This window comes from Pelophylax lessonae, assembly GCF_965119305.1.
Source record: "Pelophylax lessonae genome assembly, chromosome: 1".
NCBI classification, from domain to species: Eukaryota; Metazoa; Chordata; class Amphibia; order Anura; family Ranidae; genus Pelophylax; species Pelophylax lessonae.
This window is the reverse complement of record NC_138768.1, coordinates 808213359-808228506: the sequence shown is the minus strand read 5'-3', so window position 1 is coordinate 808228506 and position 15148 is coordinate 808213359. Positions and strand designations below refer to the sequence as shown.

The 15148-nt window shown below is 42.7% G+C and overlaps 1 protein-coding gene across 2 annotated transcripts in view; it reads left to right on the top strand.

The window, feature by feature from the left end:
• The window catches only part of ZFYVE28 (zinc finger FYVE-type containing 28), a 393202-nt gene that overhangs the window by 270470 nt on the left and 107584 nt on the right, over positions 1-15148 (top strand). For both annotated transcript variants that reach the window (XM_082244014.1, XM_082244013.1), the window contains exon 8: positions 7368-8708. In XM_082244014.1, coding sequence (XP_082100140.1) covers positions 7368-8708 — 1341 coding nt within the window. The remainder of the gene's footprint in view (positions 1-7367; positions 8709-15148) is intronic.

Here is a 15148-nt window from a genome sequence, read left to right as displayed (position 1 = left end):
AGGCAGAATGACGTCACAAAAATATCGGCAATATCGGCCAGTTCCTGTGCCGATACCGATATATATCAGGGAAAGTGCATATCGGCCCTGACGATAATCGGTCTATCCCTAATAAATAAATAAATAAATAAATATATATATATATATTATATTAAGTGGCTGTTCCTGGGGAAGAAGTAAAATCTGCAAATAACCATTCCTGCAAAGTGAGGTGAATTTGACCATTGCAAATTTACATAAGTTTGGCTGATGGATGTATTATTTTCAAAATGACAGTTCCTCTGTAAAATGTAATGATTATGGTATCCTCCACTGTGTATTATATTCCGTTTATTAACAGAGACACAGATAATCTGTTTAAAGAAAAAAAGAAAAAACACATGTTGATGATCAGTCCTGATTGAGTGCTCTGTGTGAACATCTTGCTATAATCCACTGTCACTGATTGATGATTTATCTTGCTTTAGGCTCAGTGTGAAATGAATGTAATACCTTTTTATGGATCATCCCTCACTGATTAGCAGATTGTTAGCGGGATACGATGATTCCATTTAGAGAACCGTCCTGTGTTTACCACGCATTTTATCTAATAGCAATGCCTTGGCTGCTTAATCATACAGGGTTCTTCAGACAGATCTCATGTATACTTTTGTATTCAAGCCGATGCCATTGCTGGAAAGTGTTTTCAAGCCACCGCAGTTTAACCCTAATCTTTGCTTGTGGTGAATACTTGACCATTATAGTCAGTTTAATAAGGCTGCCAAAAACATGCAAGAATTGCTTTATTCCAGACTGAGTGCCATAGATGCATTGTGCAATTAAAGTAGATTTCCAGGTATGGCTATTTTATACATAAAAGACAAAAATATATCTCCTGCACTCAAATGTTGCGAGAAAACCAAAGTGGTGGTGGCTAAATAGTTGGCATCTAACGTCTTGCTGCCCTCTCAGGATGATGGGTATCCACACAAACTGAAAACATTAAAAACACAATAGAAGGGCAGTTGACCTAGTGCAATACCATAAAACATTTATTGGGAATGGTTAAAAACCACAACATACATTATACTCACAAAAGTATGCTGTATATAAGCATAGATCCAAAGAATTCTTTCGGCTATCTAGAGACCTCAGGACCAAATTCCTTAATAGTGACAAGCGAACTTGAAAATGTCCATATAGATAGGACTAACGTGTTTCGAGGGAGGACCCTCATCCTTAGAGCCATCCAATTAAAGTAGATTTCCAGGTATGGCTGTTTTATACATAGTGTGATGTTTAGGACTCATTTAGCTTAAAGAGGTTGTAAACCCCAAAAAAATTATTATTTTTTTTTTTTTAAACCTGCAAGAGAAACACATAATGAGCTAGTATGCATCGCTTACTAGCTCATTATGAAATACTTACCTTAGAACGAGCCCCCACCGTGCCATCTGCTTACCTGCATGACGGGCGACATGTCCAGTCGCTCATCTTCCGGGATCGCGGCATCCGGCCATCTGATTGGCCGGAGCCGCGGTGACGTCACTCCCGCGCACGCGCGCGGGAGCCGACGGTCACGGCACGGAGCTCTAAAGGAACGGCACCAGCGGCCATTCCTTCAGAGCGCATGCGCCAGTGACGTCACTGGCTGCATGTAAGGTAAATATCTCCTAAACGGTACATGTTTAGGAGATATTTACAGTACCTATAGGTAAGCCTTATCATAGGCTTACCTATAGGTAAAAGTTACAGAGGAGGGTTTACTTCCTCTTTAAAGTGTTTGTTACACTAGACAAAAAAAAAAAAAAAAAAACAGATCCTGTTCCTTTAAAGCATGAATCACAGCACAGTAATTGTGCTGTGTAGTTTGGCCCTTCTGTCACCTAAAAAAAACCTCGCTGATCCTGCCTGGCTATACCCTCCCCCCTGTAAACTTACCATGGTTTATCATGTCTGCTGAACCCTGAGACCATGGTCAGTTTACGTGCCTCCATCATCCGCAGCTCTGCTTTGTCCTTCTCTGTCCTCTCCCCTCCCCTCCCCTCTCCCCTCTGTCCTCTTCCCCTCCCCTCTCTGCCTGTTTTCTCTGTATTAGTGCCCCTGCCCCCCTTCTGGTGCTATTATAACTACAATAAAAACATTACATCCCCTCTGTAACATAACGTTATGTGCCCGTTTCTGTATTATATAAAAATATGCTGATCTGTACCTACATCAGAGCGTCTCCCGGCGCTCACGTGACTCCTCGGCTGTCTCTCCTCCCTGGCTGATGTCAGTGGGAGTGCTCGGCCCCACTCGCTATTGCTGTCAACAGGGCAGAGGAAAGAGCCGAGGATTTATGTGAGCACCAGGAGACGCTCGGATATAGGTACAGATCGGCATATTTTTTATATAACACTGATACAGGGGCACATAACGTTTTGTTACAGGGAGGATGGGATGTTTTTATTGTGTTGACTTAACCACTTTAAGTGTAGAGCTCACCAGTTAGAAAAGTCCACGCCAGTTCTGCTGTTTAAGGGCTTGTTGGCCCACTTTTATTAAAAAAATAAATAAATAAAACAGTCCATCCAGGATTCCCACGCAGGGGTTTCAACTTTACACAGCAACAATGTTAAAGTGATTGTAAAGTCTTGTGTTTTTTTTTTTTTTTTGTTTTTTTATAAAAATAACAAACCTGTTATACTTACCTGCTCTGTAGCAGTGGGATTGCACAGAGCAGCCCAGATCCTCTTCGGGTTCCTGACCCCTCCCTCCTGTCGAGTTCCCCCACAGCAAGCAGCTTGCTATGCGGGCACCTGAGCCGAGTCACAGCTCCCTGCATCCATTCAGACACAGAGCTGCGGTCCAGCCCCATCCTTCTCTCTCCTCATTGGCTGACTGACTTTGACAGCAGCCAATGGCACCGCTGCTGTGTCTCAGCCAATTAGGAGGGAGAGTCTTGGACGGCCAAGACACTTGTGGACATCACTGGTTAGAGACGGGGCTCAAGTATGTATTAGGGGGTGCTGGGGTGGCTGCTACACAGAGGAGGCTCTTTATCTTAATTCATAGAATGTATTAAGATAAAAAAACCTTCTGACTTTACAACTCCTTTAATGAAAAATACCCAGCCATCTGGCTCTCTGGTCAGCACTGCTTTGGCCTCAGTCCTTTTGACGTTATAACAGTGTCCCTGTTCAGTACACACTCTCTACCTCTTCTGGCACTCTTTCACAGCTTCCTTGCTGCTCCAGCCCACAGGCTTGGGCCCTCCTTCTGCTCTGTCAGACTGCACTGTGCAGACATGCACGCTTCTCCCTTGCACACATGGACTCCTCAGGAGCGTGGAGCCCAGAACCCTTGTCCTGACTCTACTATTAGCCCAGAACCCCCCTGAACAATCAGTGTCCTGGCTATTCCCTATTTTGGTCCCTGGACAGATTTCATTCCACCCAGATCTCTAAGAAATCTCCAGGCTCCAGGTCCCCAACTGGATTTTACCAACCACAGAGTAAAGTTAAACAGTTTCCGCCAAAATTACACAGTCGTTCTGGAGTCCCCCCAACCGGCCTGGTTGAAAATCCCAGGTGACATACCCCATCACTGCTAATTGCACCGTCAGAATAGTTAAATTGTTTCAGCTTAGACCAATGCAACTATGCATATACATGTTGCCCTACCTCTGCAGGAGCCACTTAGTAGATTGGGTTCTCTCCTTCTGCCTCGACTCTGAAAACAACCTCAGCCCCACTAACACGCCAAGTTAAGAAAATGGATTCTGCACTGCTACTGGGAGCACAAATATAGATACCAGACACACAACTAAGGTTCAGTATCAAAAAGCAAACATCAGACTGGTTAGTGGTAAATGAACCCAATATATTGTCACGGGTTGCAGTATGCACATAAATGAGTAAGCAAAGGATTTGGTCAATCACAGTTCACTAGATAATTAGTTCACTAGGCTAAAGCAGCATGGAATAGAGTTCTATACGGCTAAATTAGAGTAAACCTAGTAGTCCACAAGATCTGCAAAAAGTAATGGCATTAAAAAACTGTAACAGCAATGATAATACTGCAATAACGCCTCTGTACACAGTAGGCAATATCCTCTTCAGAGTGTACTCCATATTTGAATACCAACGATTACATTTTAAACTTCCTAAAGAGGTACCTCTTACTATGGACAATGGGCAAATTTCTTGTGAAGTAGCTATCTGATTGAGCAGTCTTTACCCCTAGTAGTTCAGCTGGCTAGAATTGGGGCCCAGTCTTTATGGTGGTGCACATGTATACAGTTCTAGTAAAGTCTGAATGCAGTAAATAATGCTGCTAGTTTGATGGCAGGTCTCTATGTGTGTCTTTGCTAGCAGCAACAGGTTATTGGCAGCAGTGTCCTCCTCATGAGTCCCAGTGATACAGCAACACAGGTCTCACTGTTCAGATGCCAGCTCACTTCTGCATCTTCCTGGAGTGACTCCGGTGCTTAGCACATGGCTGCAGGCTTGTGGCATGTTGATGTGCTCACCTCAGTCTCCTTGCAGCAAACAGAGTTCCTCAGTATTTAGCCTGTGAAAAATACAGCTCTCTCTTTATACCTGGCATGCATAGGAAATTGTAATCCATAGATTGCTTTATTAAAGTTTATTTTCCTGAATTTCATCTCCCATGATTAAGTGCTGCCAACCATTAAGTCTTTTGAGTTACTTCTGCTTGTCAGCTTCTCCTGGTTGATGAAGTGGTGTTAACTTATTCAGCTGAAGTCCATTGGGAGCACAGAGTGCACTGCAGCACAGTGTCCTAAATCATTCTCTCTTCCTAACCAAGCACCTGGCCACATACCATACCTGGGATGCCTCTGAAGCTGGAAAAGTAGACATCGCTACTGCAGTGATCCTCACTTGCTTTCAGGTCATGCACTGGGTGTCTGGCCTGCTGCCTTCAGGACACAAAAGGTCGGTCACTCAACACAGGTGCCATTTATTTTCTGAATGGATGCAAAGTGTTATCTGATTCGACGAGGCGGGGCAGTGGCATACAGTAGATTGGTCTAGAGATCAAGTAAAAAAGGTTTCACAGAGATACTATCCCTAATAGAACTTAAATTAAGGACTACATGTTGCAAGGTCACAATTTTAAGAACAATGTCAATGGTAGATTTTTTATGTGCATGCTTAAAGTTGTGCTCATCTAGACAATTATATTTGGGGGAGCACCTTACCATTCCATTTAGTGGTCCAGAGTATGTTCACTGTGCTTTTCAGAACTTTGCTGTACATTGCCTTAATTTAAATAACTTGCAGCTTAGTGTAGTAGCTCTTACAATGATAATTCTTACCGGTAGATCATTTTACAGCTTCTTATGAAATCCAGCATTGCAGATGTTATACTTTAGAGGATACTGACATTATGGGTAGAGTCTGAGATGTATGTGTTACTCATTAGTATAACGTTTACCACAGTTTGCTGGCTACGATGCATGACAAATACTGGGCTCACATCTTGTTTTCTGTGCAGAGTTTATTGAAATATTGCAATGTTGTACACCGATCAGCCATAACATTATGACTACCCACCCTATATTGAGTGGGTCCCTCTTATGCCGCCAAAATAGCACTGACCTCATATGGACTCCTAGACCTTTGAAGGTATATTGTGATATCTGACACCAAACCGTCAGTAGCAGATCCTTGTAAGTTGTGAGGTGGGGCCTCCCATGGATCAAACTGGTTTTTCCAGCACATCCCACAGATGATTGATTGAATTGAGATCTGGAGAATTTGGAGGCCAAGTCAACATCTCAGACACCTTTTTCAATTGCTCCAGTTCTGATGCCCATTGTAGGCACTTTTGGCTTGTGGAAACGGGTCAGCATGGGCATCCTGACCAGTCTGTGGCTACATAGCCCCAAATACAACAATCTTTGATGCACCGTGTGTTCTGACACCTTTCTATCAGAACCGGCATTAACTTTTTTTTTTTTTTCTTTTTTTTTTTTTTTTTTTTAAATTGTTTATAAACTTTTATTGAAAAATATATTTAAGTACAAATAGAATAGTAAATGTAAAATTTACATAAAGGTGTTTCATCAATAAAACATTTCAAGTAATAGGTATGTGAAAAAGCATACAAGCGATAAAAAACAAAAATTAAACAAAATAGAAAATGTATATCCGTCCTTGATGGAAATATAACGTTATATGAATAATGAAATATCTAAGAGTTGGTTGAGCAAGTTAACAGAATACGTGAGATATAGTCAATAAGAAGGTTACCTCTTTCGCCTCAGTAGGAGGCGCCCAACTAACTTAAACCATGAATATGGTGTGGTGGAAAACCGAGATATCGTGTAATTGTAAAGACAACATATGTTGGTTGGTCAAGTTGAAGCAATATTTATGTGGTTAAGGAACATTTGTATATATACCAAGGAGTCCATTTTTGGTCAAATTTGGTCTTAGTGTCCGTGATGGTATGATGGTATTGTTCCATTAGTCTTATATCTTCTATTCTACTGATGATCTGATCAAAGGGTATAAAAGCTTCTTTCCAGTGTTTGGAGATAACCCATAACATAGCAATGCAAATGGTGTGTGTTAGGCGTGTGAGATCTGTGGTGATTTCTGGAATATTTTTGAAAAGTAGACATTGCAGGTGCATTAACTTTTTTAAGCAGCTTTGAGCTAAAGTAGCTCTTCTATTGAATTGGACTACACAGGCAAACCTTTGCTTCTCATGTGCATCATTGAGCCTTTGCTGCTCATGACTCTGTCACTAGTTTTCTTCCTTTTGAGCTCTTTTGGTAGGTCCTGCTCACTGCAGGCTCGGAACATCCCACAAGAGCTGCAGTTTTGGCGTTGCTCTGACCCAGTCATCTAGTTATTACAATTTGACCCTTGTCAAATTTGCTGAGATTCTTAGACCCATTTTTTCTGCTTTCAATACATCAACTTCAGCGACAACTTGTTCACGTGCTGCTTAATATATCCCACCTACTTTCAGGTGATATTGTCATGAGATAATTAATATTAATCACTTGAAAGGTTATTGGTCATAATGTTATGGATGATTGATGAATATTCAAAGGGAAGTAAAGTGGTATGTTTCAGTGGAAACAGGTTAAGAATTTGAGTCCATTAAACCTGTAATTTTGAGTTGAGTGGTTTAGTAAAATGTATTAAATGCTTTGAGGGGAAAAAAAAAACATAAAAACTATTTTCTGCTAGGTCTCGCATATACTTAATGTCAATTCCTGCAATTGTATTGTCTTTTCAAAGAAAATAGTGAGAGAAATTGTGTATTTAGACTATCATAACATTTTTAAAGGTGACAGTTACCTTGCATGGCCAGTTAATTTTAGTTCTCTTTAGTAATTGCTGCTTTTCTTTTTCACATTCATACAGAGATCTTCTTCAGACATTAACAGAAGAAGAGCTGCATACTCTAGAGCGGAACCTTTGCATATCACAAGATATGGAGTTTCCTGTCCGGACTGACCCAGAAGTGCCCAGAGCAATCTCTCCTGTCTTAATTGCTGCCTTACCCTCAGAAGAACCACTTTCATCAAAAACTGAGAGCACAGAGGTAGAATTGGCTTGCTCTATGCAGTATGATGAGCAGGAGCTGGAGCAGCTTAATATGATGGTCCATAGAGTTGGCGATGAAATGTCCTCTTTACTTTCTCCACCAAGTGTCTGTCAGTCACCTGCTCACAGGGCTAGCTCCAGCACCGAGGCCTCACCAAGCAGACGCCCTAGAGACCAACTCGAAGATGAGGATAGGGTGTTCTTCATGGAAGATCTTGATGGAGCCTTGGATGGGCTTTCTAGAAGAAGAACCGCGGAAAATACAAGTGCTTGGGTCAACAATTCCTGCTATAACCCTAAGCAGACTTCTCTGTGCCAAGACACACTTGTACAAAATGGGGATATGGACCATATTGATCCATTGAAGGAAACAGAAAGTGATATAAGCAATAACAACAACATTGATGGAACTAAAATACTCATGTCAAGTGCTACTCTCCAAAACTCTTGTAGTTGTTTAGAGATGGCAGATTCACAGGTATACCTCAATGGCTGGGATGTGAATGGTGACGATGCAGAGACGGCGGAAATGATCGCTAACAGAACTGGCGGAATGAAAATTTCGGCAACTGTAATCTTCAATCCCAAATCATGTACAACTTCAGCGTCTCCGGAAACTTCTCCGGATTTAGCCTGCAGTCACTCCCCTCTTTCTTCAGACCCTTTAACAAGTCATGAAGGGGATGAGGCCCACAAACTTAGCTTAGCAGCCACAAACTGCTTAATTAATTCATGCGTGTGTTGTGGTAGCTGTGATGATACAAGGGAGGACAGTTTGGAAAGTTTAACAACTGTTCGCTCACCGGGTAAAGTAATAAATGCTTCCTATAGTTTATTAAAGTCCAAAGAGATTGGTCATTTAGAGAGACGAGAGTGTGCAGTGTCTGCTAAAGAGGTGTTGATTGAAACTCCCCCTGTTTTATTACTGGAAAAAGACAGACAGGAGCAAAGACACTCCAACTCTTCTAAGTGCCTGGCACATACCTCAGGTTCACAAATAGGGACGGACAGTGACTCTGAAGAGGCTGTGGGGGCCTCAAGTCCGCAACTGAAGGGAGTGTTAAGAAGGAAAGACCATGACGAAAATAACAAGCAAACACAGCAGACAGAAGAGGCCAGCTTGGATCCCACGGCTAAAGGAGATATAACTAGCACAAGGTAAGAGCACCATGCTCCGCTATCATTACTCCTTTGTAATTGATTGATAATCTTCTGAAACCTAGTCTATTTAAAGCACAAATTATGGGGGGCTTATTTACAAAAAGTGGGCAAGAAGAAAATTGGTTGTTGCCCATTACAACCGGTTTTTCACTGCAGAAATGACAGTTTGCAATTGGTATGTGTAACAACTAATTTTTCTTGTCGGTGTCCTTTTTCATACATTGACTTCAGTGCTTTAAAGCAGTGGTCTCCAAACTGCAGCCTGGGAGCCAGAAGTGGCCCTTTGCTTGCTTTTATCTGGCCCTTAGGGCATTATTCTTCACATTGACACCAGTGATGGCGCACTGTTCCTCCCATTGACATCAATGATGGCGCACTGTTCCTCCCATTGACATCTGATGGTGCACTGTTCCTCCCATTGACATCTGATGGTGCACTGTTCCTCCCATTTACATCTGATGGTGCACTGTTCCTCCCATTAACATCAATGATGGTGCACTGTTCCTCCCATTGACTTCAATGATGGCGCACTGTTCCTCCCATTGACACCAATGATGGCGCACTATTTCTCCCCAAACATCAAAATGGGCCATTGTTTACTCCTTCAGACACCAGGACATTTTCTAATTTTCCTGGCCACAGTGCACCCCTCCCCTAAATTTTGAAGGGCAGTAAATTGACCATTTGTTTATAAAGTTTGGAGACTCCTATTTTAAAGTAAACATCTACTGTTGTTGCAATTGTATAGAAGTAAATGGGCAATCTAGATGTCTGTGCCCCTTCTCCTTTCCACCAAAGGGATTGACAGCACAGCTTACACAGTGCAGAATATGAGAAGCTTCTCTTGCAGTATTGGCGTTTTATCAGCCCAAATTCGTTATGTTAGGTGTTGATGCCAAGAGATCTGTGCTGGTATAATATAGGTTTGAGTTTTTGGAACCCTAAAACAAATATAAATCCTGCAGCTCCCATAATTTTAACTATGTTAAAGTGAACACGAATGAGCCCTCCTATGCTTTACTCTTACCTTTACCTCTCTACCTTCCACCCCTAATACTTGCCCTTTTAATACTTAACCTAAAGAAGAAGTCCATTCAAATATTTTTGAAACTTAAACCTGCTCCCACCCTCATGCTAAGCCCTATACTTACTACCCTGTAGAGGAAAGATGTGTATACCTATCTATTTTGAGGGTGAGCCAGTCCGGTCATGTGATATCCCCAGCGGCCGGCTTCAGTGAAAAGGAGAGATAACTGACAACAGTTGCAATACCTATGCAGTGACATCACCTATAGACTTACTATGGAGCATCCATTGTGGGCTGTCCCTCCATCGGCGCTGGGAGCCAATCATGTGATTGGAACATCCTCAGAATAGGTAAGAATGCACATCTTTCCTGTACAGGATAGTTCATATAAGGCATAAAATTGAAGTGGGAGCAGGTTTAAGTTTAGATAGGATTTGACTGGACTTCTACTTCTTTTAAAGTGTAATTCCAGTGTATATGAGTAAACCTAAAACTGCTTCTACCACCCTTGCGCTATTCTAACTACAATGTAGAAGGAAGGTGCTTATACGCTCTGGTCTGGTCACATGATCGTCTCCCAGAATCATCTTCAGGGTAGAGGAAGGATAGTCAACATGGATGCCCCATAGTAAATCTATGGGTGACGTCACTAGGCTTTGCATCCCTTGTTAGCGATCTCTCCTCTCCCATGAAGTCAGCCGCAAGGGGAGATCATGTGTGAAGAATAGGTAAGTATAAGCATCTTTCTTCTACAGGGTAGTTAGAATACCAGTTTGAAGAGGGGTGGGAGCAGTTTTAGGCTTAGACATAGACTGGAATTCCACTTTAACTCTAAAACTTGAATCCCAAAGTGTAAAACCACCTTAAGCTCCAAAGTGCTTACAGATCTCACTGAAAGAAAGCAGTGCCATCCAACTTATTTGTGTGAACCCAAGTGGAATAACAGACTTAGTGTTGGCACCCTTTTGGCACAGCACAATATGATGAGCCATATACGGTGTTAGGAATATACAGTAAATCAGGAAATCTTGCTACTTTATTAGATAAAATGGGGTCACTGAAGTTTAGTGGCCATAGTTGCTAACATTAGTCTATGAATACTGATACATCCTGTGCTTGATGTCTGTTCTTGATGTAGACTCAAGTGAGTTGGGAGTGTCTCTTGGAGGCCCGATTCACACTGGTGTGACAATTGCTCCGACTTTGAGAGCACAAATCGCATGACATGTAAAAATCAATGTTTCCCTATGAGAGTTGTCTTAACTGACTTTGCAAAAGGTTCCTGCACTACTTTGGTCAGACTTCTGTCCAATTTCAGTCCAAAGAAATTAATGTAAGTCGTATGCAACTTGGATGAACATCTTCACTGATCCAACTTGTGACATGTGACTTGTGCTCAGAGGAAATACTAGCACTGCAAAATGTATTGAAAAAAATAGTCATACCAGACTCAAGTTACACTCATGTCAAGTCAGATCCTGTTCATTAAAGTCTGACCGATGTTGCAGGGCAAAGACCGATGGGAAGTCATGGGACTTTCTTGTTGGAGCAGTGTGAACCTGGCCTGAAAGGGATAAGTCAACTGCCAATAAATCCTTTGAGTGTAATATACCAAAACTGAAGCCAACAGAATCTGGAGCAGCTGTACATAGTAATCAATCAGCTTCTATATCCTCAGCTTGTTCAGTTAAAGAGGTTGTAAACCCAAAATGTATTATTTTTTTTTTTCAACCTGAAAGAGAAACACATAATGAGCTAGTATGCATCGCATACTAGCTCATTATGAAATACTTAGCTTAGAGCGAGCCCCCGCCGTGCCACCCGCTTACCTCTATGACGGGCGACACGTTCAGTCACCCGTCTTCCAGGATCGCGCCATCCGGCCATCTGATTGGCCGGAGCCGTGGTGACGGCACTCCCGCGCACGTGCGCGGGAGCCGACGGTCACGGCATAGGGCTCTGAAGCACCAGCGGCCGTTCCTTCAGAGCGCATGCACCAGTGATGTCACTGGCTGCATGTAAGGTAAATATCTCCTAAACGGTACATGTTTAGGAGATATTTACAGTACCTATAGGTAAACCTTATCATAGGCTTACCTATAGGTAAAAGTTGCAGAAGAGGGTTTACTTCCTCTTTAACCACTTGCCGACTGCCTAACGCCGATCTACGTCGGCAGTCAGCCCCTCACAGGCAAAGTGACGTAGGGCTACGTCACTAGCTTGTGAGGGTCTAGGGAGCTAGGGAGCGAGCGCGCGCCCCCGGAGGCGCGCTCCCGCGTGGTCACGGACCCCCCCGCGCGTGTGACCAGCGGACCCGATGTCCGCCGGTCACTCGGCGATCGGCGGGGGAGAGGGAGAATGTCAGGCAGCTTGTGTAAACAAGCTGCCTGTCATTCTCCTCGCTGTAAAGACACTGATAAAACGGATCTAGTATGTAGATCCGTTGATCAGTGTCCTTACAGCTCAAGCCACAGCCAATCACAGTAGAAAGCACGCCCCTAGGGATACACACAGCCCCTCCCTTCCAAATAAAGTTAACCCCTTCACAACCAGTGTATTTTTACAGTAACAGTGCATATGTATAGCACTGATTACTGTAGAAATGTCACTGGTAACCCCAAAAGTGTCACAAATGTCAGTCAAGGGTCCGATCTGTCCGCCCCAATGTCGCAGTACCGCAAAAAAAATCGCAGATCGCCGCCATTACGCGTTAAAAAAAAAAACAACAAAAATGACAAAAATCTTTCCCTTTGTTAGTAAACGCGATAACTTTTGCGCAAACCAATCAAAATACGCTTTTTGCGATTTTTTTTTTTTTTTACCAAACATATGTAGCATAAAACAAATTGGCCGAAAATTTTAAAAAATTTTGATTTTTACTTTTTTTTTGGGGGGAATTTCATATAAAAAAATGTGAAAAATATTGTTATTTTTGCAAAATTGATGCTCTTTTTTTGTTTATAGCGCGTGATCAAAAAATCGCACAGGTGATCAAATACCACCAAAAGAAAGCTCTGTTTGTGGGAAAAAAAGGACGTCAAATTCGTTTAGGTACAGCGTCGCACGACCGCGCAATTGTCCGTTAAAGTCACGCAGTGCCGAATCGCAAAATACCCCCTGGTCAGGAAGGGGGTAAAATCTTCCGGGGCTTAAGTGGTTAAGCTTTGAAAATGAAGGTTAGAAGCTGATTGGTTGCCATGATTGTCGGCACTATTTTTAGTAAATCCCCTCCCCCTTCCTGATTGTTTTTAACTATTAAAAAACATACCCTCTACACCAGTGGTTCTCACCCAGGGTTCAGTGGAACCCTAGGGTTCCTCCAGAGGTTGTTAGGGGTTCCTTGAGCAATGAGCAATTTCTGCCTCTCAGATAAATTCCCCCTGACACCATTAATCGTTTTAGCTATCTGGAAGAAGATAATTCCTCCCAGTGTCCAAGTGTAAGGAGCATTCATCCCACTGACCATCACACTAATTTATCATGAGTTCTAAATATAGTCATTTTTAGCAGGGATTCCCTGAGACCTGAAAATTATTTCAAAGGTTCCTCTGTGTTGGAAAGGATGAGAAAGGCTGCTCTACCCTATGCCCAGTTCACTTTTTTGTGTTTTATCATTTGAACACCGCAAGGCAAAAGAGCACAGATACTTTGGTTTGGTTATCATTAGATGTTTATCCCTACCAAGCTCTCCCAATATGGGGTTTTATTTCCGGTTTTCTATTCTGATGTACTATTGTGTTCTTCGGTTTTTATATAGTATATCAAACTGTTTTATTTATCTAGTATTGGAACTGACTATGGCATTTAAGCTAGTTTCTTTTTTCTTATACTGGTCGCATTCTTGTGTGATGGATAATAAATTAGGCAGTAGTCTTCACAATTGTCTGACTCTCAAATTTTAGGGAAGCTAGCTCATGTTGCTCTACAGAGAGAAACTGTGCGGCAGCAGCTTTGTAAGTAAGCGCTGCTGTTTGTTCGGGGACCTGGATGTTTTAGTTTCCTTCTAGAATGGAAGTTGCATGCGTAGTGGAAGCCAGACAGGCTATGATTTACTTTTATGTGCTGTGTTTTGTTGATGTGGAAGCTGCCGGAGTTATTGATTGCTGATACTGCTGATTATACTTTTCAGACGCTGAAATAGCAATAAGCTGGTTGTGGCCAGTTTGTAACTTTGCCTGCAGTGTGGATTTCTTCTAAGTGTATAAAAAACACCGTCTTCAAAAGGTCTAAGCCAAGCGACTGTAAAATCAAGACTGGTGTCATTGAGCAGAGCAGGGATTTGTTTAGTGTGTACATCTACTAAAGTTGTCATTAATGAGCTAGATTTATAACTTATAATGAAAGATGTTTCTACTGTAAGCTCGGACCTCTATAGAATGCAGTATGCGACCACAAATCAGATTACCCAGCAGGGTCCTAAACACGACTGGTCATCTCTGCTCTCGATTCGTGTTTAGCCTATACAGTGTAATGTCACATTACGTCCCTACCATTTTCCATATCCCTGTACATTGCGTTAGCTAAGAAACCCATCAAAGTTTTTTGAAATTATCTACAATCGCCACCAACTGTGGAAGGGAGTTCCACATCCTTGCTGCTTAAACAGTAAAGAACCCCTTACACAGTATAAGATTTACCCGCCTTTTATTCAACTACATTGTGTGGTCGTCTGTCAGCTTAAGTGACCTAAGGTTAACCACTTCCCGTCCGGCCGATGTATATAAACTACTGGGCAGGTGCTCTCTAGTTCCAGCTCACCAGCGCCCTTACAGTTCATTGAGAACTACAAGCCATCTGCCACAGTGGCAGGTGATAATTGTATTTCCTTCATTTAGGCCTCTTTCACACAGGCATCTGCCTGTCTGTTATTTTGGCGGATCTGAGCGGTCCCCCCATGCATCTCTATGGGGCATCGGGTGTCAGCGGAGACATGTCCGCTGACAACCGATCCGATCCGTCAAATCTGGACGGATGGAAACCCTATTTTCCATCCGTCCAGCGGATCGGATCGGATGAGAACGGACCGACGGTCCGTTCCCATCCGATTCCCCATAGCGATCTATGGGGCTGTGACAGCTGTATCTCCGCACACAGTGCAGAGAACAGCTGTCATTCTCCTGCTCAGCGGGGGATCGGCTGATCGATCCCCCTCTGAGAAAAGTGGAGTCCGTCCGACGGACGGATAGTGTGAAAGGGGCCTTACAGATCACTGTGAATGAATAATAAAACCTGTGGGCAAAGCCCTACACAGGTGCGCTCTTTATAATTGTGACAGCAGGTGCGGGGAGAAGATCCCCCGCCCACTGTCACAGCAGGGGATTGGAGGGGTGCAGGCAGGTGCTCTTCTGTAAAATACGGGTGTAACTTGTTACCAAAGGTGAACAACTCTTTTAAGGTAAAAAAAACTTTT